This window comes from Periplaneta americana, chromosome 11 (assembly GCF_040183065.1).
Source record: "Periplaneta americana isolate PAMFEO1 chromosome 11, P.americana_PAMFEO1_priV1, whole genome shotgun sequence".
NCBI classification, from domain to species: domain Eukaryota; kingdom Metazoa; phylum Arthropoda; class Insecta; order Blattodea; family Blattidae; genus Periplaneta; species Periplaneta americana.
In genome coordinates, this window is record NC_091127.1 from 174,772,408 (window position 1) to 174,794,745 (window position 22,338).

The 22,338-nt window shown below is 36.1% G+C and overlaps 1 protein-coding gene across 1 annotated transcript in view; it reads right to left on the bottom strand.

Annotated features, from left to right (window-relative positions):
- The window catches only part of LOC138709619 (lysosomal aspartic protease-like), a 51,297-nt gene that overhangs the window by 11,325 nt on the left and 17,634 nt on the right, over nt 1-22,338 (bottom strand). Inside the window, exons 5-7 of the mRNA XM_069840519.1 lie at nt 15,070-15,269; nt 2,933-3,058; nt 2,318-2,468 (exon numbers count right to left, since the gene is read on the bottom strand). Of these exons, the coding sequence (XP_069696620.1) occupies nt 2,318-2,468; nt 2,933-3,058; nt 15,070-15,269 (477 nt within the window). The remainder of the gene's footprint in view (nt 1-2,317; nt 2,469-2,932; nt 3,059-15,069; nt 15,270-22,338) is intronic.

The window sequence follows — 22,338 nt, forward strand, 5'->3', positions numbered from 1 at the left end:
ACAATTACGGATAGAAATGAAGAAATAAAGGGAATCCTGAATCGACTACAATCAGCAAACGGAGCATATTACGCCATTATCCCACTGATTAAACACCGCGGAGTCAATCGAGGAACACAGGCTACATAGTATATAAAACACATATTCGGAGTATTGCTATATATGGAAGTGAAAATTTGACTATGTTGCAGAGTACAGCTGCTAAAATTAATATTTTCGAAAGAAAAATTCTCAGGAAGTTATTTGGACCTAAACTAGATAATGGAACATGACGCAACCAAGACGATAAGACTTATATAATTTTATGCTCGACCATGCCGAAACGTAGTAATTATACACCTGGAAGCAGACCTTTAATGCGTGTCATTAAAGTACACCTACTCATTAAAGGTCAGGTCTTTCAGCCAATGACGACTCAGGTTACAACTGTTCAGCCAATGACAGGTCAGCTTTCTACCATTATAAAACCGCAAATATCGATTATTCTCGGATATGCAATCGAAATAGAATTAGCGAAAAGTCACGGAGGCTGGAAATCCAATACTGTCGCAGAAGGTTATGTTCTGTTACTATAATAATTAGCGTTAATTGTAAATAATATTCAAATAAATTCAATTTGTCATCTCGTTTTTCAATGTCTAATTTAATTTCAATGTTATCTCTGTAGGTTCTTATGGCCTAGCAAGGTCATTGTGGATATCTGTTCCTCGGAAAAATCAATACTTTCGCGTCTGCGCACATCTCACAACATAAGGAACATTGCTGAAGGTCAGATACAATTAAAATTAATAATATCAAGTTAGAAATATGGTCGAGCATAAAAAGTCGTATGAAACTCGCCTATAATGGTAATTAAGAAGCTCGTATGAAAATTATGAAACTCGCTTGCGCTCGTTTCATAAATATCCATACTCACTTCTTAATTACCTTCATTATAGGCTCGTTGCATAATGTACTATTATGCTCGACCATGCCGAAATGTAGTAATTATACACCTGTTAGCAGTCCTTTAATGCATGTCATTAAATTACACCTATTCATTAAAGTTCAGGTTTTCGATTATTCTCGGATATGCAATCGAAAGACAACTAGGGAAACGTCACGGAGGCTGGAAATCCAATACTGTCGCAGAAGGTTATGTTCTGTTACCATAATAATCAGCGTTAATTATAAATAATATTCAAATAAATTCAATTTTTCATCTCGTTTTTCAATTCTAAATCAATTTCCAGGTTATATCAAAATTAGTTCATGTTATTCTCTAAATTATATCAAGGTCAATGACATTATTGTTCCTAGAAAAAAATCAATACTTTCGCGTCTGCGCACATCTCACAATTCACGAGCTATGCACAAGGTCACTTCCAATCTTCAGTCAGATGCGAATAAAATGAATACTTCTGAATAATTTCAAGTTAGAAATATGGTCGAGCATAAAAAGTCGTATGAAACTTGCCTATAATGGTAATTAAAACGGTCGTATGAAAATTATGATACTCGCTTGCGCTCGTTTCATAAACAGACATACTCGCGTCTTCATTACTATCATTATAGGCTCGTTGCATAATGTACTAATATAGCATTATCCAAAATTATAGGTATTAAGATACCCCAGTGAGTTGCTCACATTATAAGAATGAAAAATCAACGAATTCCCAGAAAAGTACTTGGTGGACACATTGATGAGAAAAGGCCAGTTGGAAGACCACCGGAAGAATTTATACAGAAAGGTGCAGCCGACTTGAGCCATGTAAGAAACTGGAAGCCAACCGCAAGAAACAGGGACACATGGAAGAGAACAATAGGGAGGTCATGGTCCGAAAACGGGCCGGAGCACCATGGGATGATGATGATGATGATGATGAAATACAAAAGCAGCTATTTATACAAGCAGGCAAAGGGAAATTAAGAAGAGAGAAAGAGTTGAAGGAAATGTGCGGAGGGAAGGGGAATGTGGAGTTGAACGAAAGAAAGTGAAGATGGTGAAGAAAAAAAGGATGTATTAGGTAGAAGAAGAAGGGAAAGTGGAGGAGAGAGGCAAAAAGGCAAAATAATGAAAAATGTGAAGGGAAAGTAAAACAAAAAGAACAGGTCTAAAGTACGAAGAAGAGAGAAGGATAACAAAAGGTAGAGAGGAAGAAGAAGAAAGTAATAATGTGAATTATGTGGATGTGTAGAAAGCGGGATTAAGAATAGGCCTATTAGGAATGTTTGTAAATGTAATAATTAACCTCTGTGGTGTTGTAATGCACATTGCTACTCATTGGAATTCAGAGGTAGCCTATTAGTGAGTTAATTATCGTACATTGCACGGTACCTGGTATTCATTATTCCTATAAGGTTTTCCACCTAAATATTCGTTCAGTGGAATTACTGTCTCCGGAGGTCCTTGTATGAGACTTGTCCCAGTATCGGCGATAACTTCACAGCTGTTTTCGCAGATGGCAAGTGCATTGCCCACAGTAATTCTGCAACAAAAGTACACAAATAATGTTTTTAATTCGCTTATTATCCTGCATGATACTCTTAGTACTAAGTACAGGCGAGCATTTTAAAAGCCATGTCAAAGGAAAATGAAACTACTCATCGCAAGGAAAATTATAGCTGGGATTTGTAATGTGATTGGGCCCTTTCGACTCGTCCGTCCTCATTCTTGAATGGAACAAAAACGATAAATAACAAGTAGCACATTCACTGATTGTGTAGTCGTAATGAAATTAAGCCAATCCGTAATTTAAAACAGAACTAACACAAGCTATTGCCTGCCTGGAATATAACCTGGGTCAACTGAATTTGTAAGCTTGTATGTCACTATTTGATCGACAGTTAAATTTCAGACATAGACTATAATTATTTACTCAGCGGTCTTATTTGTAGTAGTTAATGTTACAAATAGAATTCCTCCGAGTACAATTTAAGCACAGCTACTCACTTGTCCATTGTGAATTCCCAGTACCGTTGTTTTGAAACATTCACATACGTCATTTCTCCTTGGTAGTGATTTTCATCAGTTCCGCCAATAATCATAAACTTATCTTGCCCACTCTCTGTTGGCTTTCTGAGGAAATAAGCACAATAATTATATATCACATGCCCCTTACCAACAATTATAGCAAATTAAAAAAGTAGGAACAGGCATTATAGGACCCACCCCGAGTATTCCAAAGTATCGATTATATATTGTATATTTTCGATTATTATATCAAGTATGCCATCTTAACAATACTTAATACATAGTACTATAAACATGTATAATTTAATAAAACCAACAATAATGATATTAAGCTCATATTAGTCACCTTTGTTATACAATACATTAAATTTTATTCAAAATAAAGTTAAAGAAACGAAACAAACCAAAGCTAAACTTTAAACACAGTAACATTAAACTTTCAAACAATACAACATTGGTATTAATACAACAATAAAATTAAGTTCATATTAGTCAACGTTATAATATATTATAAAATACTAATTCTACTCAATTTATACTGCATTTTTGGTCCAGGGAAAATAGTAGTCTTTCACAAAAACACATTTTTACTAGTATTTTTCTAGGACCAAAGAATTAAAAAACAAAATTGGTGTAAAATTAGCATTTTACCATGGACTTCACTGGAGATGTTCCGTTTCATCTTCTCCGTTATCCGAATGATTTCACAAAGTGCTACGATACGGCGTTCCTGTGTCTATCATTTAATACCTTGTAATTTCCAATGACATCTCCACAGGAGTTAATCTCGTTTACTTTTAAATTTCTTCAGTCTCACCCCAGGATTGCATGTTTCGCAAAACATTTCACTCCTAACTAAACCGCATTCGCATAAAAAACATAAACATAGCCTACATGTCTTTATTCGTGGATAAAGCTACTAAGAAGTTTACAACTTATTTATAATTCCATAATTTCCATTTCGAGGCCTACATTTTAAATCAAGAAGGAGAATTTGATCCACTTCTTTTTTATATTTAACTATAGCATTCGAAATTGCCGCCATGATTATGATCAAACTAATTTACAACAATATTGATTGATTGGCAACATAATGAAAACAATATATATCGATCATTTAATTGATGGAAGCGCAACTTCCGTTGACCTTTTTTTTTGTGACTTAGCATAGTTTTATATTTAGGGTGGGTCCCATAATGCATCTGTTCCAAAAAGTATAAAGGGTCACACGTTAAAAAGTGTTAGGTAGGCCTATATACCTTCGACAGACGGCCCGTTTCGACGTGATGTTACGTCTTCATCAGTGTCTCTTGAACTCTGTCTCTGTCTCTTGAATGAGTAGTTCAAGAGACACTGATGAAGACGTAACATCACGTCGAAACGGGCCGTCTGTCGAAGGTATATACCTTTTTTTAAAAACATTTAACACTTTTTACGCGTGACTAAGCAATTTTATGTTTTTAACAAACAAAGTGTTAACGTGAACTTTAATCAATGTATAAAGGGTCGTTCAAAAAGCGCGCCGGTTTTGATATATCAAATTATGAACTTTATTTTTTGAAAATACTTTAAACTAGGGCATAAACTTGTTCAACTCGCCTTTCCATTTCAGGTATGGAAAATTATGTCGGGCATATGACCCCCTCTACTGCGCTGGCATGCAAGAATTCTGTCCGTGAAATTCGCTATGAAGTCTGACAAATTTCCACTTGGATTTCGCCGACAACTCGCCGAATTTCCTCTTTTAACTCGCGGATGTTTCGGGGTTTATTCGCATACACCAATGATTTAAGATTACCGTTTAAAAGAATCGCATGGCGGTAAATCACATGACCTTGATGGTCTCATTACGACAGATGAGACGATCCGGGAAGCGCTAATGGAGCACTGGTGGCACCATCCTGCTGAAACCACAACTCTTGAATGCCCGTTCCATTCAAATGAGGCCACAAGAAGAGGCGAAGAACCGATTTCGTTGGACTAACAGTCACACTGCCACGAACCACCGCAATGTTTTGCTCAGATCGGCCAGAACGAAGACGCCCAGAACTTTCAATGTTCACTGTTGAAAAACCGTTTCATAAAACTTTTTCATAAGACTGTGAAGTGTTGATTGATTCGGTGCTGCATTACGCCCTAGAATCGCGCGAAGTCTCCTGACAGTTGCTGTAAAACTTTTCGCCGTTCTGAAAGAACGTTTTGACAATTAGCACACGTTGCGCAGTAGTAAACTGCTCTGTGACTAGGCACACAATGACGAAATGCGAGAAATTCAGCTGAAGCAACAATCGGAATGTTTATGGACAATAAAAGATCTTGAAGTGAAATTTCTATCTGATATTGACAAATTAATTCGCAGCGCTGTTAAGGAAATAATTAACATTCCTACTGACACCCCTGATGCTATGTTGTATGCACCAAGAAGATTGCGAGGTTTAGAAGTATTTAAAGCCCAGTGGGAAGCTTACCTTCAGCACTTAAATATTTGTCAAAGACTTTCACACGTTGACAACCCTCATGTAGCAGCCACTCGGAATCTTCCAAACGAAATTGAACTTTGCATCAAACAATTATCAATTACCTTCGATTGCTCTGAACGTATTTCTTCTCAAAAACTAAGAAAAGCATTGCGTGAAGATTCTCTTCATCAATGGAGCAAATTGAAAAGTAAAGGTTTGGGAGTTGTTTTCTATTCTCACTGGAAGAAAGGTAATTCGTGGATCTCAACCAAAAAGGGACTTTCGAGCAGTCAGTGGACGCAAGCCATTAAGATGAACTGTAATACAATACCTGTACGTACTCTCCCTGGTAGAACTCTTGACTCAACCCGTTGCAGAAGATGCGACGAGCAAGAAACGCTTCCTCACGTCTTGGGTTTCTGCCGTCATGGAGAATTGCTCCGAATCAACAGACATAATACGGTTCGTTCTCTCATCGCAGCTTCAATCCGTCAGAATGCTTCCTTTGAGGTTTATGAGGAGGTTGGTTGCGTCTCTTCTGATGGCTCTACTAGAGGGCTGATATCATCATAATTGATCGGCAGAAGGATAAGGGTGTCATTCTTGATCCCACAATCCGTTTTGAGACGCATGAGCAACAGCCACAAGAGGTGTGTCGTGAAAAACAAGTCATATATGAGCCTTGTTGTCAGCATCTTGGAGCACAATACCACATTACGCATTGGACAGTTTTTGGGCTCATGTTCGGTGCCCGTGGCACGATCCCACGAGAAACTTTAAATCAACTTAAACAATTTAAAATTTCTGATGCAACGATTGATGCCATTGGATCTCACGTGTTAAAATCATCCTTAGCTATAATTAGTAATCATTTGTACCCAACAAAATTTTTATTGTAAATGATTTCCTACGTTTTCTTATCTTAACGTTTTTTCTTTTTCTTTCCAAGTGTCACAAAATTGTTTTGTTTACTTATTATTCTTTATGAATTGATTAGTAGGCCGATCTATCGAACCCTTATTTAGGGCGGCTTTTGTTTCTACAAATTATCTATCTATCTATCGAAATGAAATAAAACAATGTCGACAACCTACAAACAAAAAATATGTCAAGCGATTCAAAACCGGCGCGCTTTTTGGTCGACCCTTTATTTTATCTGGACGTTAACACCACTCAATAATAATAATAATAATAATAATAATAATAATAATAATAATAATAATAATAATAATAATAATAATAATAATAATAATCAAGTGCCAAGTTTTGTATATTTGTATTTGTGTTACATTTAATTATAGTTATTACTTTTATGTATATTATGTAATTAATTATTAGTTTGTAAATATGACATGTCTCATATCATGTATATGATCAGTGGATGCAATAAATGATTATGATTATGTTTATGATAACCTTCAAAGGGTATCACCACATACAAAAACTCGTATGTGACAACAGAGGGCACGTCCTTCTGAAAAACAAGTACATGGTTCTCGTACTATGCAATAACAATATTTTAGAGAAATGTAAACAAAAAATTAAATAAGAACAGAAAAACGTAACAGATTTTAAATGCTGCAAAATATAGAGGACACAGATATAGTTTACCGGTAGAGAAATACCAAGAAAGAAAATAGCAACCATATTTAAAGTAGAGGCAGAGATAAAGGTGCTCGTCGAAAGGAAGCCTTACGGAAGCAAAAGGGAAGTGACAGACAGGTTCAGTAATCTCAAATTATGAGGCTTCAAATTATATTCTAGAGTAAAAGGATGAACTGAATCGTGGATAATAAATGGGAGTAAAATTCAACCTATTGTATTATTTTCTATAAAATGAGGACTTATAGTTATTGAAAAATTTTTCCTGCCATAGCAGAATGCCTAAATAAAAAAAATAGGCTATACGAAATTTACATTTTTTGGTACAGTGGTTAAATTTGCTGATACATGGTAGTGTGAGAAAAAATTATGATACGTATTTTTTTCAGTTCGTACTGCATAAATGGTTGTTCAATATTTCTATGGAACCTTTCAAAGCAAGAAGGGCTACATCTAAGCAAACTTGCCTTGAAATAACCACTTGCACAAGTTTCTGTGTGGGATTTCGAACTTTCAAGGCGTGGCAACAATAGCTGTAAATACAACAAAAAACACGATCGTGCAGAAAATTAATTACATGCGGGCACATTATACTCAATGCTTACAATTTATACGTTGTCATAGATACAGAACTATCAAACCTTTCGGCTCTATAATGAGTGAACCCAGGAACAGGGGAACCGTTTCTAGATTCAGAACCGGAAAACAGTTCTTGGCAACGGATCTAACAAATATAATTTCCCCTGACGATGAAAGCAATAGATAGCTTCGAAAGTTTGGTTGTTTTTAATGTGACATGGTGTAAAAACCCAATAATCTCGCACTACGTGGAATGAAATGACCTTTGTATTTGATACAGAAATGAACTTTGTATGTAATATAGAAATGAAAGTTTTAACTTCTTATCTGGGTGCACTGTAAATGATTTCATTTCCGTGTGCCTTGTAAAAGACATTTGAAGGAAATGAATCACATGCAGTAGATATGGTAGCAAGATACAGAACTGAAATGTTGCGAAACTCCTCGAGGTATAATGCATGTTGGCCTATAATCTTCGCCACAGTCTGTTGTAAACGCGAAATCTTAGTTTATGCGTTGGGTTTATTTGTTTGGTGCGTAATTTTTTTTCTCTCACTCATTTGTTTATTGTTATTGTTAACTGTCGCCATTGTATACATTTCTCTTTATCCGAAAAATGGAAAGAATTCTATCGACCAATGGTCGCACTCGACTCGCATTCGAGCGGCCAAACTGACAGGTTTTTCATGGTTTTCCTCGATCACAAAGGGAAATGGCGGATTGAACATCGTGAGTCATCACAACCTTAATCACCATTATCAAAATCATTAATAAAATTGAAGTCAGATAAATGAACACAAACCATATAACATATGACAATAGAAACAAAATCACAACAATATTTCACGCCTACTGATAAAACGAAGGACCCTATAGGGCTACACGCCATATGATCTAGAGTCCTAGACGTTAAAGTGTGTACAGAGTCATTACTAGACTTCGTTGAATTGCCACACGCAGCATGCAATCAGGTTGCCGATGTACGCTAGTATAGAGGAGGTGAGCGACCGCCCGGTCTGTAGTATAAGCAGTTCATGTTAAGAGTTGTGACCGGTCCAAATAGATAGAGCAGCTACAGCTAATGTATACCTATGTAAGCACTTGTTTTTGCATTACTGTGGTTAGAATAGTCAAAGCTTAACATTTGTTCAGTGCAGACAAGAATTCAATCAAACATATTACAATGAGAGTGTTGCTGTTCCAAATAATTGCCCCTGGAATACCCTTACCTCCGCAGCCAGTCTTGACCCGTTGGGGAACGTGGTTGGATGCTGTTAATTATTATGCAGAACATTTCGGCAAAATAATGGAGGTAATTGATGCATTGGATAGCACAGGCAGTTCCGCTGTTGCAGCTGTAAAATCATTGCCTTCTGAACAGCCATTGAAAGATATTCTGTTCATTGATTCTAATTTTAAAATCGTGTCCAAAAGCATCATCCTGTTAGAATCGTCTAAACTACAACTCTCAGAAGCCCTTAATATAGTGGATAAAGTATCAGAAACCGTTATCCAAAATAACAATTCACTTATTTCAGAAAAAGTGAAATGTAAGTTGAGAAACATTATTGCTAAAAAATTCTGCCTATTCACAACTTCGTATTATAAATGATGTACCATCAGGTCACGACAAGATATCTGAAGTTGGTGTACTAAAAAGTAGTGACTTTCCGTTCTAAAAATATGTACGTATTACATCGTGTGGTGTTGAACGTACATTTTCCCAAAATAAAAACTGTTTAAGTGACCATCGGAGGAGGTTATTTTGCAGTCGCTGAAAATGTACGTAACTCTTCACTGCAATGCACATATTCAAGGATGATGTGAGTATATTACATTAAATTTTAAGAGTTAATATATCTCACTACAAAATAATTGTATATTTACAAGTTTAGACATATCCTACTTCAATGATCATTCATTATATTTCTTGAATGCAGGATACAGGTTTCATTGTAACGGCAGTATACTGCTCAGTGTTTACATCAGAGGCATACTCCATCCTTTGCACGCCCTCTTCCCATACAGTCCATACCGCGTGCGCAGTAAACCTTGCGATTCCCGTGGCAATTCCACGAAGTCTAGTCATTACTAATACTGTATATAGTTTTAATCTTCCCATGTATTTCAACGTACCCGTCTGTGACGTTCATCTGACAATTAATTACTAATGTTACCACTAGAGTACATTACTAAATGATCATTCTGCTATCAGATGTTTATTTAGAGGTTTGTGTTAGTTACGTTCAGTGTTTATGGATGTTGTTAATATGTTGTCGACAGAAGAAAGGGTTTTTGCTGTTAAAACGTGGTACAAAGGTGGTATCAGTTAGTAATTCAAGAATGGAACGAACACTTCGACACTTCCACCAACACGGAAGGCGGTCTTCAATGAACTACGACAATTTCAACTCACTTTACTTTCATCACGATGGTGTTCCACCACACTAAGCTGTAATTATGCGAATCTACGTTGTTGAGTGTTTGGAGGAAGAGTTATTGGAAAACGAGGGACAATAGAAATGCCACCCAGATCACCCGACCTCACTCCAATGGATTCTTCATTTTGGGGATTGATTAAAGATATGGTCTACGCTTCAAAACCAACCTTAATAGAGGACTTGACATCAGCCATTGATACTGCTTTTCACGACGTTGATTCCGATCCACAACTGTGCGAAAAATTATGCTTAAGTGTCCAAGATTGTCTTCAAACATACGAGTATGTTGACGTAGAGGGAAACAATTTGAAAAAGAAAAATTTTCTATAAATAAATATTCACGAATAAAGTAAGTTTCAGATGGAAAAAAGGGTAATGAGGTCCATCCTATGTAAATAAACTTAACAAAAGAAATGTACAAATTATTGCGGTTTTATGTGGACATTTAAAAGATGTAGAAGACATTTTGTGCAAGTGTAAGTGCTTGTAGAATAAAGAGCAACGCCTCAACATCGTCAGTAATATTAAACCTCAAAGGATAAGCCGTTGTTTGACCACAAATTTAGGTTTCGCGTTGTCTGATTTTGAATAACGGGTCCGCTTATTACAGTAGTGTATGGATCTCGACTGTGACTGACTTTGCGATTAATGACGTCACGAAAAAGTTAACGAATTACGGACGGGTGGAGTACGAAAAACTGCTATTTTCGCAACTAACTACGTCAAACGTAACTTTCTTCTTCTTCTTCTTCTTCTTCTTCTTCTTCCCTTCAAGTATTAGGCCAAATGACCTGTTACGATCTCACAATTGAATTTTCAATCCAGCGCTTCTTTGGACGACCGAGAGATCTCTTCCCGTTTGGACGATAGTGGAGCATGACTTTTGGGATTCTATCTCTATGCATGCGATGCAGATGATTTATCCAGTTGTTCTGATAATGTTTTACGTCATTAATTACAGGTTCTAGTTGTAATTCTTCCATTACATCTTCATTGCGTTTGTGATCCCATTTCGTATATCCCGCTGTATATCTCATAAATTTTATTTCATTAGCCGTTATTCTGCTTTCGTCTTTCTTCCTCAATGTCCATGCCTCACTGCCGTAACAAAGTACAGGTCTCGCCAAGGTCTTGTAAAGGCGAATTCGAGTATGCCTTTATACTAGGGAAGGTTTTATAATGGTGTTAATTATTCCCATTGTTTTGGTGTATTTAGAAATTTTCTGTGAAATGTCTACTTCATCGAAAAAAGATAATGTGTATCCGAGATATGTAATAGTAATATGCGTTACAAGAGCGGTATGTTGAAGTTTTCATGTTCGAGGAAAAGTTTGAAAAAGCGAAACGTAGTTGAGCTTTTTTAATTTCCGAGAATTGAAAGAAAACATACCGCTCGTGTATCGTACATTATTTTGTGCGAAGATCGTTTATTACATACCTGAAAGAGGAATTTCTAATTAGTTGCAATGAAATCGCCATCTTGGTTTCTGTTCAATGACGGCAAATTTGTAAAACAAAAATATCTATCTTCAACATTGTTGCTTTAAAATGTTTTCTGTGTTTACTATACCCCAGCAGGCCGTGATATACGTCTGTCTTTTTTCACCCAGTCTATGGAATCTTGTTGATTTTTTCACGGCTTGCTTAATGTTACTTGCATCACGAATGCAGTAACTTTAGCGGAGTTGTAGAGTTTACTTCATTTTTGCAATTATTTGAAAACAATAATTAACAGTGCAATTTAGGTGAAATCGCAGTGGTAAGTTTCCAATTTATAATTATTACTATATTGAACGTCTCTAAAAATAATATGTTAAAAGCCTAAAGCAGTAAAATGAATATGTCACTTAAGCGGTAAGAAGAGGGATATGTGTGTTAGGTTGGGAATACTGAATGTGGAATTTTATACTTTCCGCGGATTGGTTTTATGCGGAAACCAAGCAAGTACGCACGATCTCGCACAATAGTAATATGCGTTACAAGAGCGGTATGTTGAAGTTTTCATGTTTGAGGAAAAGATTGAAAAAGTGAAACGTAGTTGAGCTTTTTTAATTTCCGAGAACATGAAAACAAACATACCGCTCGTGTATCGTACATTATTTTGTGCGAAGATCGTTTATTATATACCTGAAAGAGGAATTTCTAATTAGTTGCAATGAAATCTCCATCTTGGTTTCTGTTCAATGACGGCAACTTTGGAAAACAAATATATCTATCTTCAACATTGTTCCTATAAAATGTTTTCTGTGTTTACTACACTCCAGCAGGCCGTGATATACATCTGTCTTTTTTTTCCCCCAGTCTATAAATGTGAACTTAAAACAAACGGTAAGGTTATGTAATGATTTATTTTTCATTTTAATACTTTAAGAAAATTATTTATTTCTGCACATTAAAATTAATTGTCACATTTGTGCAGTTATTCAGAGTCACTGGAGCACCACCACCAGTTTTTTCTATTGTGAAACTTTTTTGCATGAATATTGATTTTCCAGTTTCCATCGAAGTTGAAGCATTAGCACTATAGATGGCAGCATTTGATAAACCCTCCGTCTGGCAGGAAGTCGATGCACTGGAGACTGTGGTTGCAGTTTTGTGAATCCTAGTACCAATGTTGCTTTTGTCGTGCAAAATATTTAAAAACAATAATTAACAGTGCAATTTAGGTGAAATTGCAGTGGTAAGTTTCCAATTTATAATTATTACTATATTGAACGTCTTTAAAAATAATATGTTAAAAGCCTAAAGCAGTGAAATGAATATGACGCTTAAGCGGTAAGAATAGGGAAATTGTTATCTGTGTTAGGTTGGGAATACTGAATGTGGTATTTCACACTTACCACGTATTGGTTTTGTGCGGAAACCAAGCAAATACGCACGATCTCGCACGAAAAGATAATGTGTATTTATTTTATTTATTTTATTTTATTTTACGACGCTGTGTCAACATCTTAGGTTATTTAGCGTCTGAATGAAATGAAGGTGATAATGCCGGTGAAATGAGTCCGGGGTCCAGCACCGAAAGTTACCCAGCATTTGCTCATGTTGGGTTGAGGGAAAACCCCGGAAAAAACCTCAACCAGATAACTTGCCCCAACCGGGATTCGAACCCGGGCCACCTGCTTTCGCAGCCAGTCGCGCTGACCGTTACTCCACAGGTGTGGACGACAATGTGTATCCGAAATATGTAAAATAATTTATCCTTTCTAATATTTTTTAATCTAAACTTATTTTGCTAGGCACAAGGTATTTTCCGCAGAAGGCCATAATTTTAGTTTCTTCTTTATTGATTTTCATACCATATTTAATTCCAGTTTTGTTAAAATTAAAAATTGAACGTTGTAATTCAACGTAACTTTTTCCCTTATAAAATAATGCCTTACTCTTGAATTATTTAATCAATAGCGTTATCCACTTTTGATCTAACGTGAAACGCGAAGTTGTCTACCTAACAAGACTGAAGTGTAACAAAACAGACGAGAGAAGTTATGGAAATACATTCTTATTAGATCTACGCATCACAGAGACCAAGTCTAATTACGCATTGCTCTGTTCAGAAAGAGACATATTAGTGCCTATATGCTACAGAAATAAGAAAATCATATTTTGTACCAGTCAATTAGAATTCCCCTTATGCGGCTACTACGGCACAACGCGATAACACGCTAGAAATTCCACTTGACACATCATCTCTGTATTCTTCATCTTTCACTGTTGCTACCTCTCGTCACTGGAACTCTCTGCCTCCTGAAGTCAAGGGCTGCCGAACATTGAAATCTTTCAAATCCAAGTTAGAAAATTATCTTATGACGAGTTGCCAAACTAACTTACTATTATGACAAGTGTTGTATTGCATGTTACCACGTAATTCACATTTTTTTATGTTCTAGTGATATTTAACTTATTTTATATTTTTATTTTCATATTTTCCGATAATGGTATATCTATAATGTGATAAGTTGAGCTGTATATAATCATAATTTTCCTTACTGTGTGTACTTAAAAATATTGTATTCATTGTATGCTTTGCACTGCATTATTTTATTATTACTATTATTATTATTATTATTGTTATTATTATTATTAATTGTCTTATTTTTTATACTTTGTATGTCTCATTTATTTTGACCTGCTGTTCACATTTTATTATGCTTTTTTCTTTCTTTCTGTATGTTATATATTATGTCTGATTTCTACTTACTTGTTGTTTACATTTAATATTGTCTTATTCAGTTTTGTGTGTAAAATTGTGGTGTACTTTGTAAATTTGTAGTGTTTTTTGTAACGCAGTTTTACTCCTGGTTGAGTGTTAGAGAAGGCCGTATGGCCTTAACTCTGCCAGGTTAAATAAATCATCATTATTATTATTATTATTATTATTATTATTATTATTATTATTATTATATATATATATATATATATATATATATATATATATATATATATATATATTCCTTTTTCCCTACCCCCGCTGAGGTCAGAACCCTATACCAGCGTTGTCAGACACAGCCTAAACGGAGCGGAGCGCTCCACTACAACTCGTTGCGTGCTCCGGTGCTTCCACAGACATAAGCAAGTTCACGCTCCGACTGGACGTCTCTAGCACCACAACCGGTTTCGGAGCTTACAACTCTGACACTACTGCCCTATACACACATCTGTGAGATCAGCTGCAACCAAACATCTGCGCTGTCACTATGAGCAAATGTTCTTTGTTTACTAATGACCGTGTATTTACAGGAGGCTGGTTGGACTTCACCGTCTATTTCCTCCCTCCCCCCCGTATGTGGCACCTAAGAGGTTACGTCCAGTCAACAGGCTTGGAGCTCACATATTCAGTTTCTTTCCGCTCCGAACCCTTTGACAGGATGCGTTTTGCGTACCTTTTAAATTTCTCCTCCCACTTCCCCTTTTTCAATTCAATTGAACTTCAGTTAGTCTGTGTTCCTCTCCGAAGCTAGTCACGTTGCTCTTAACTACATCTTCTTTCGGCCCGAGCGCTAAAGAAAGAAAATAAACATTTCATTAGGCCTACCTTGTACGATAAAACGAGAATTTCGGTTCCCGTACCAGATTCTGCTCCACCATGTTATAAAATAGGGGCATGATGCCTCCGTTAGATACGTTGTACAAGCCAAGGCCCACTATTCCATCAAATTTAACATATGCAAACGGATCTTTGGGCTCAAAGACTGCTGCTCCGAATATTTGGCGCTTGACTGCAATGTCCCCAACCTGCACAAAAATATACAAAATTAAAATATCTGAAGGGGATTAAACAAACATGTTAAAAGTAAAATAATATTTAGCATTTTTTATAATTGTAAGGTGATTGGCTGGATCACTGGTTGAGAAGAAACTACCTACTGAAGGATACACTGGAAGGAATGGTGAACGGGAGAAGAGTTCGGGGCAGAAGATGATATCAGATGATAGACGACATTAAGATATATGGATCATATGCGGAGACAAAGTGGAAGGCAGAAAATAGGAAAGATTGAAGAATGCTGGGGTTGCAGTGAAAGACCTGCCCTTGGGCAGAAGACTATGCATGCATGAATAATAATAATAATAATAATAATAATAATAATAATAATAATAATCCTCAAATCCATTTTAATATTATCCTCCCATCTACTTCTCGGCCTCCCCAAAGGTCTTTTTCCCTCTGGTCTCCCAGCTAACACTCTATATGCATTTCTGGATTCTCCCATACGTGCTACATGTCCTGCCCATCTCAAAAGTCTGGATTTAATGTTCCTAATTATGTCAGGTAAAGAATACAATGCGTGCAGTTCTGTGTTGTGCAACTTTCTTCATTCTCCTGTAACTTCATCCCTTTTAGCCCCAAATATTTTCCTAAGCACCTTATTCTCAGCCACCCTTAACCTATGTTCCTCTCTCAAAGTGAGGGTCTAAGTTTCACAACCATAAAGAACAACCGGTAATATAACTGTTTTATTAATTCTAACTTTAAGATTTTTTGACAGCAGACTGGATGAGAAAAGCTTCTCAACCGAATAATTGCACGCATTTCCCTTATTTATTCTGTGTTTAATTTCCTCCCGAGAATCATATATATTTGTTACTGTTGCTCCCAGGTATTTGAATTTTTCTATCTCTTCAAAGGATAAATTTCCAATTTTTATATTTCCATTTCGTACAATATTCTGGTCACGAGACATAATCATATACTTTGTGTTTTCGTGATTTACTTCCAAACCTATCTCTTTACTTGCTTCCAGTAAAATTCCCGTATTTTCCCTAATCGTTTGTGGATTTTCTCCTAACATATTCACGTCATCCGCATAGACAAGAAGCTGATGTAACCCGTTCAATTCCAAACCCTATCTGTTATCCTGGACTTTCCTAATGTGGCATATTCTAGAGCAAAGTTAAAAAGTAAAGGTGATAGTGCATCTCCTTGCTTTAGCCCACACTGAATTGGAAACGCATCTGACAGAAACTGACCTATACGGACTCTGCTTTACGTTTCATTGAGACACATTTTAATTAATCGAACTTGTTTCTTGGGAATACTAAATTCAATAAGAATATCATATAAAACTTCTCTCTTAACCGAGCCATATACATTATGCAATATTATCATATAATTGTTATTATTATTATTATTATTATTATTATTATTATTATTATTATTATTATTATTATTATTATTTGAATGTTATCAATTAGGTTTTTTTACATTCTTTTCTTACCACAAGTCCACATTTGACAGACACTAAAAGAACGAGAAAAATAGCCTATGTAAGGCCAACGCGAAGTCGGTTCTCTTCATAACACAACACACACCGAAGAACAAAAATTTACGGCCTGGGCAAGATTTGAACCGAAGACGCAGTGCCAATTTCTCTTATACTCTAATATAAAATTATGTCTATTATTGAAGGTTTGTCATATTCATAGTAGGGTCACTCTTTGCAGCCCACGTTAGAAGAGCATACGGTTGAAATCTTAGACAAATTCTTCTTAGGCAACACGAGATATTACCTTCATAATGCCAAACACCCTTACTTTTTAAAATATTTATTAACTACTTGGTTATGTAGCGTCGATAGAAATTATGGTAAAATGGTATTTGGCGAGATGAAGCCGGGGATTCGCCATGTTATTACCTGACATTTGCTTTACAGGTTAGGAAACCTCGGAAAAAATCCAACCAAGCGATCATCGAAGGAATTATATAGGTATCAAATTCAGTTTTTACAAAATCTGTATATTCGTAACTTCAGTATCATTGATAACCAGTAGTGTCTAATGTAACTGTTTCACCTATCGAACTCACGCCTGAGCTCACTCCGAATCAGCAGGAAAACACACCTGCTGCCTGTGCTACGCCATGGCTTCTGTAGTTTAAGGGCAGGGGTGTAGGCCTGTTTCAGGCCTGGCGGTGCCAGGGTACTAATTTTAGAAGTCGGAAGGCGCAGGACACTTTTATAATTTCCATGTTACTTACTTACTTACTGGCTTTTAAGGAACCCGGAGGTTCATTGCCGCCCTCACATAAGCCCGCCATCGGTCCCTATCCTGAGCAAGATTAATCCATTCTCTATCATCATATCCCACCTCCCTCAAATCCATTTTTATATTATCTTCCCATCTACGTCTCGGCCTCCCTAGAGGTCTTTTTCCCTCCGGCCTCCCAACTAACACTCTATATGCATTTCTGGATTCGTCCATACGTGCTACATGTCCTGCCCATCTCAAACGTCTGGATTTAATGTTCCTAATTATGTCAGGTGAAGAATACAATGCGTGCAGTTCTGTGTTGTGTAACTTTCTCCATTCTCCTGTTACTTCATCCTTCTTAGCCCCAAATATTTTCCTAAGCACCTTATTCTCAAACACTCTTAACCTATATTCCTCTCTCAAAGTGAGAGAGTTAAGTGTTATCGTCAAATTTTGCATTATTTTATAAGAACTCATATTTTATTCGTATTTGAACAATTTCATTATGAGGTCAACTCTGCAGATTTTACAACCTCTACATCTAGATTGGAACCCACGTATTTTCGTCTGACATTCCGAAGTATTCCTGCGAAAATGATGATGAATTGATGATGATGATGATGATGATGATGATGATGATGAAGACTACTACTGGTACTACTAAAATCCCAGAGTTAAAACACTTTTTTGTTTAGAAATACCACTACTGTTTAAAGGGGATTCGAACCCACGCTTTGGGTTCTAAGCGACTTTGAATTCTAGTCTTATTCGCCACTAACGAATGCATGAAGTTTTCAAATGTCATTTATTGGTCTTCTTTTAATACAGTCACATAATTTGACCTTGAAACCGTGTCCTTTGAAGACACAGTCTTCGTGTTGACTACACAAGCGTACAGTATCGATGAAATGAGTGTTCTGATTTCTAACGTCACCCCCTCCGTCTACGTGGCTTCTCGTTAGCCACGTTCCATCTACTAGTTACTATTGCAGCTATGCCCAACATAGTTTCCCTCGGTGGCTTATAAAATATTGTAGTACTTCAACAATGCACATCTATTTCGAGTGTTGAGGCTATTTTTAATTACCATTTTGTATTAAAATACAATATGTAACTAATTGGACGTTATTCCCTTTGAGATTAACATAATATAATAAGACAAATAGAAAATCGACAGGGAAATTTAATATCTGACAAAATATTTGCCCACCTGAGTAGTCAGTCTTTTTTCTCCTTTTCTCTTACAATTATTGCTTCGGTTCGAGCGTTCGATGGAAGTTAACGGGTTTATCGCGTAAAATGTGTTTTTTAGTGGCTATTTTTATATCGTAAATGAAAGTGAGGTGTATTTGTGTCACACATTGTGTAATTTGTGGATTCTTCTACCGATGCAGTCACATCTCTGGGATCTACTGCTGATAAGGTTAGTACTTGCAATTTTGGAGTTGTTGGTGAAGCTTAATAGACACTGTTTTTTTTTATGTAAGCGTAATGCAATTGCATTACCACGTTAAGGTACGAATGTATTTACAGTACGTACATGGCTTCTGGTCGAGTCATATGTACCGTACACAAAAGAAGAATTATTGAGTGCCGCATCAATTTCTCACCGAAATAAGGGGAAAAAAAGTTTCTGTGAAATTGTAGGCCGGTGGAGAGGTGCGGGCAGCGTGACCGCTTCGTTGTGATAGAAGCGGTAGGTGGCAGGGAGGGGCAGCAAATACGTCTCATTTCCATACTGATCAGGTGATCACAGAGAAAAGGCGAGGGTAATTATTTACTTTAACGATACCGTAGTTGTTGAAGTGTCACTCACGTAGCGTACCGGTATTGTTTTTGTAACATGGCGTCGTTTAACATATATAAGTAAATAATACAACGGAACAGATGCATTATAGGACCCACCCCGAGTATTCCATAGTATCGATTATATATATGTATATTTTCGATTATTATATCACGTATGCCATCTTAACAATACTAGATACATTTAGTACTATAAACATGTATCTATACTAATAATAAATCTGTAGCCGAAATTTTTCTGGTAATTTTCGATTTTCCAAAAATAATTGGTCGTAACATATATAATTAACCACCCTGAAACCAAAAATCGCTTTTTTGAAATTTTTGTATGTCTGTCTGTCTGTCTGTCTGTCTGGATGTTTGATATTAAGCTCATATTAGTCACTTTTGTTATACAATATATTAAATTTTATTCAAAATAAAGTTAAAGAAACAAACCAAAGCTAAACTTTAAACACAGTAACATTAAACTTTCAAACAATACAACATTGGTATTAATACCACAATAAAATTAAGTTCATATTAGTCAACTTTATAATATATTATAAAATATTAATTCTATTCCATTTGTACTGCATTTTTGGTCCAGGGAAAATACTAGTCTTTCACAAAAACACATTTTTACTAGTATTTTCCCTGGACCAAAGAATTAAAAACAAAATTGGTGTAAAATCAGCATTTTACCATGGACCTTACTGGAGATGTTCCGTTTCATCTTCTCCGTTATCCGAATGATTTCACAAAGTGCTACGATACGGCATTCCTGTGTCTATCATGTAATAGCTTGTAATTTCCAATAACATCTCCACAGGAGTTCATCTCGTTTACTTTTAAATTTCTTCACTCTCACCCCAGGATTGCATGTTTCGCAAAACATTTCACTCCTAAGTATACCACATTCGTATAAGAACCATAAACATAGCCTACATGTCTTTATTCATGGATAAAGCTACTAAAAGTTTACAACTTATTTATAATTCCATAATTTCCTCCATTTCGAGGCCTACATTTTAAATCAAGAGGGAGAATTTGATCCACTTCTTTTTTTATATTTAACTATGGCATTCGAAATTGCCGCCATGATTATGATCAAACTAATTTACAACAATATTGATTGGTTGGCAACATAATGAAAACAATATATATCGATCATTTAATTGATCGAAACGCAACTTCCGTTGACCTTTTTTTGCGGCTTAGCATATTTTTATATTTAGGGTGGGTCCTATAATGCATCTGTTCCAATACAATTAACCTAACTTCATCATCATCATCATCATCATCATCATCATCATCATCATCATCATCATCATCATCAACCATCATCATCATCATCATCATCATCATCATCATCATCATCATCATCACATTCCAGGCACGAAATTAGGTCATTGTTGGCCTGGTTCGGTTCCAGCTATACAGGATCCAATAGACGTTTCTGTGGACGTCCAGGTCGTCGTCGTCGTCCTTGAGGGTGGTATTTTAGCATTTCTTGGGGTGTCCGGCCAGCTTCCATACGAGAAATGTGTTCAAGCCATCTGTTTCTGTATTCTGTAATTTTTTCTTCTAATGGTTGCATGTTGAGTTCCTGCAATATATCCTCGTTCCTCTTGTGGTCCAGAAGTGTGTATCCTGCAGTTCGTCGCAGATATTTCATTTCAGCTGCTCTTAATCTGCTGATATCTCTTTGTTTCAGACCCAAATTTCGCTTCCATAGAGGAGAGTTGGTAGTGCAAGGGTTTTATATAGCTTTATTCTGGAATGTTTCTGTACTAAACTTGGTTTTAGGGTATGGTTTAGCAGTCCTAATATTTGTAAAAATTTGTTAATTTTTCTGCTTACATCATTCTCTCCTTCGTATGATATATTACATCCTAAGTATGAAAAGGAATTTATCTGTTCTAAAATCACATTTTCAACAACAATTTTGCTTCGGATTGGGTTTGTACCTTCAAATGCCATTATTTTGTTTTTTTGTTTTTGTTTTTTTTTCTGATGAAATCTTCATGCCATGTTCTTCTATGATTTTATTTAGTTTAAATATACCCATCTGTCAATTGTCTTCGGAGTTTGCAACTAATACTTGGTCGTCCGCGAAAAGATCTGTGTTTAGTCTTATGGAACTTGAAATTTGAATTCCTAATTTGTACTCCTCACACCAAAGGCGTATTATTTCATCCATGTATATATTGAAAAGTCTTGGTGACAATGGGCAACCTTGTCGTACTCCTTGATTTATGGATCTATAGTTAGAAGTAAAATTATTAAATTTTACATTTACTAACCTAACTTAACCCACCTAACTTCCGATACCGGTGTAGTCTAAAACAAATCTGGATGGAAGTCACAACGAAGAATTGGAGAAATAGTGGTGTCGCTAAAGTAAATAATTACGAAGGCGAGATTTCATAAGATTGAATCAGTGACACATTAGATTAGGTTGGTTTAAGCTTTTGCTATGCCTTGCATATACCCACCCATCCCCTCCCTCCCATGCTATCTCCTAATGTTTTTGGTGGGGTCCTTGCTAGCCGCCTTCCTTTGGTAACGCTATTGTAAAGATTCACCGTGTAATTATTATTTATTATAGTGATTTACCGCGTTTGTCACTTATTAGTGGTTAGCGTCTGATCGTGGAGATCGTGTTGCACTGTGTGTTTCGAATAGCAGTCGCGAAGAAGAAAAACTAATTTTACACAATTACAACTGTAGTTGCATGGATACATGTAATTGTCCTATCTTAAAGTCTGTAGAATCTTACAACTACCTTGGATGCATAATAGACAAAGAACTTAGCTGGACCCCACATATTAAAAGCATAATTACCAAAATTAAAAGAAACGTTAAAGCATTTAATATAGCCACAGATGATTGTTTTAAAAAATCTATATATTCTGCGCTCGTGCAATCCTATTTTCGGTATGCTATATCTATATGGAGTTCCGGTAATATAGAAATACTTCAGGAGTTGCAAGGCCATATCTTAACCAGGTTTAATATTAAAAATGTTTCCCTATTAACAGAATTA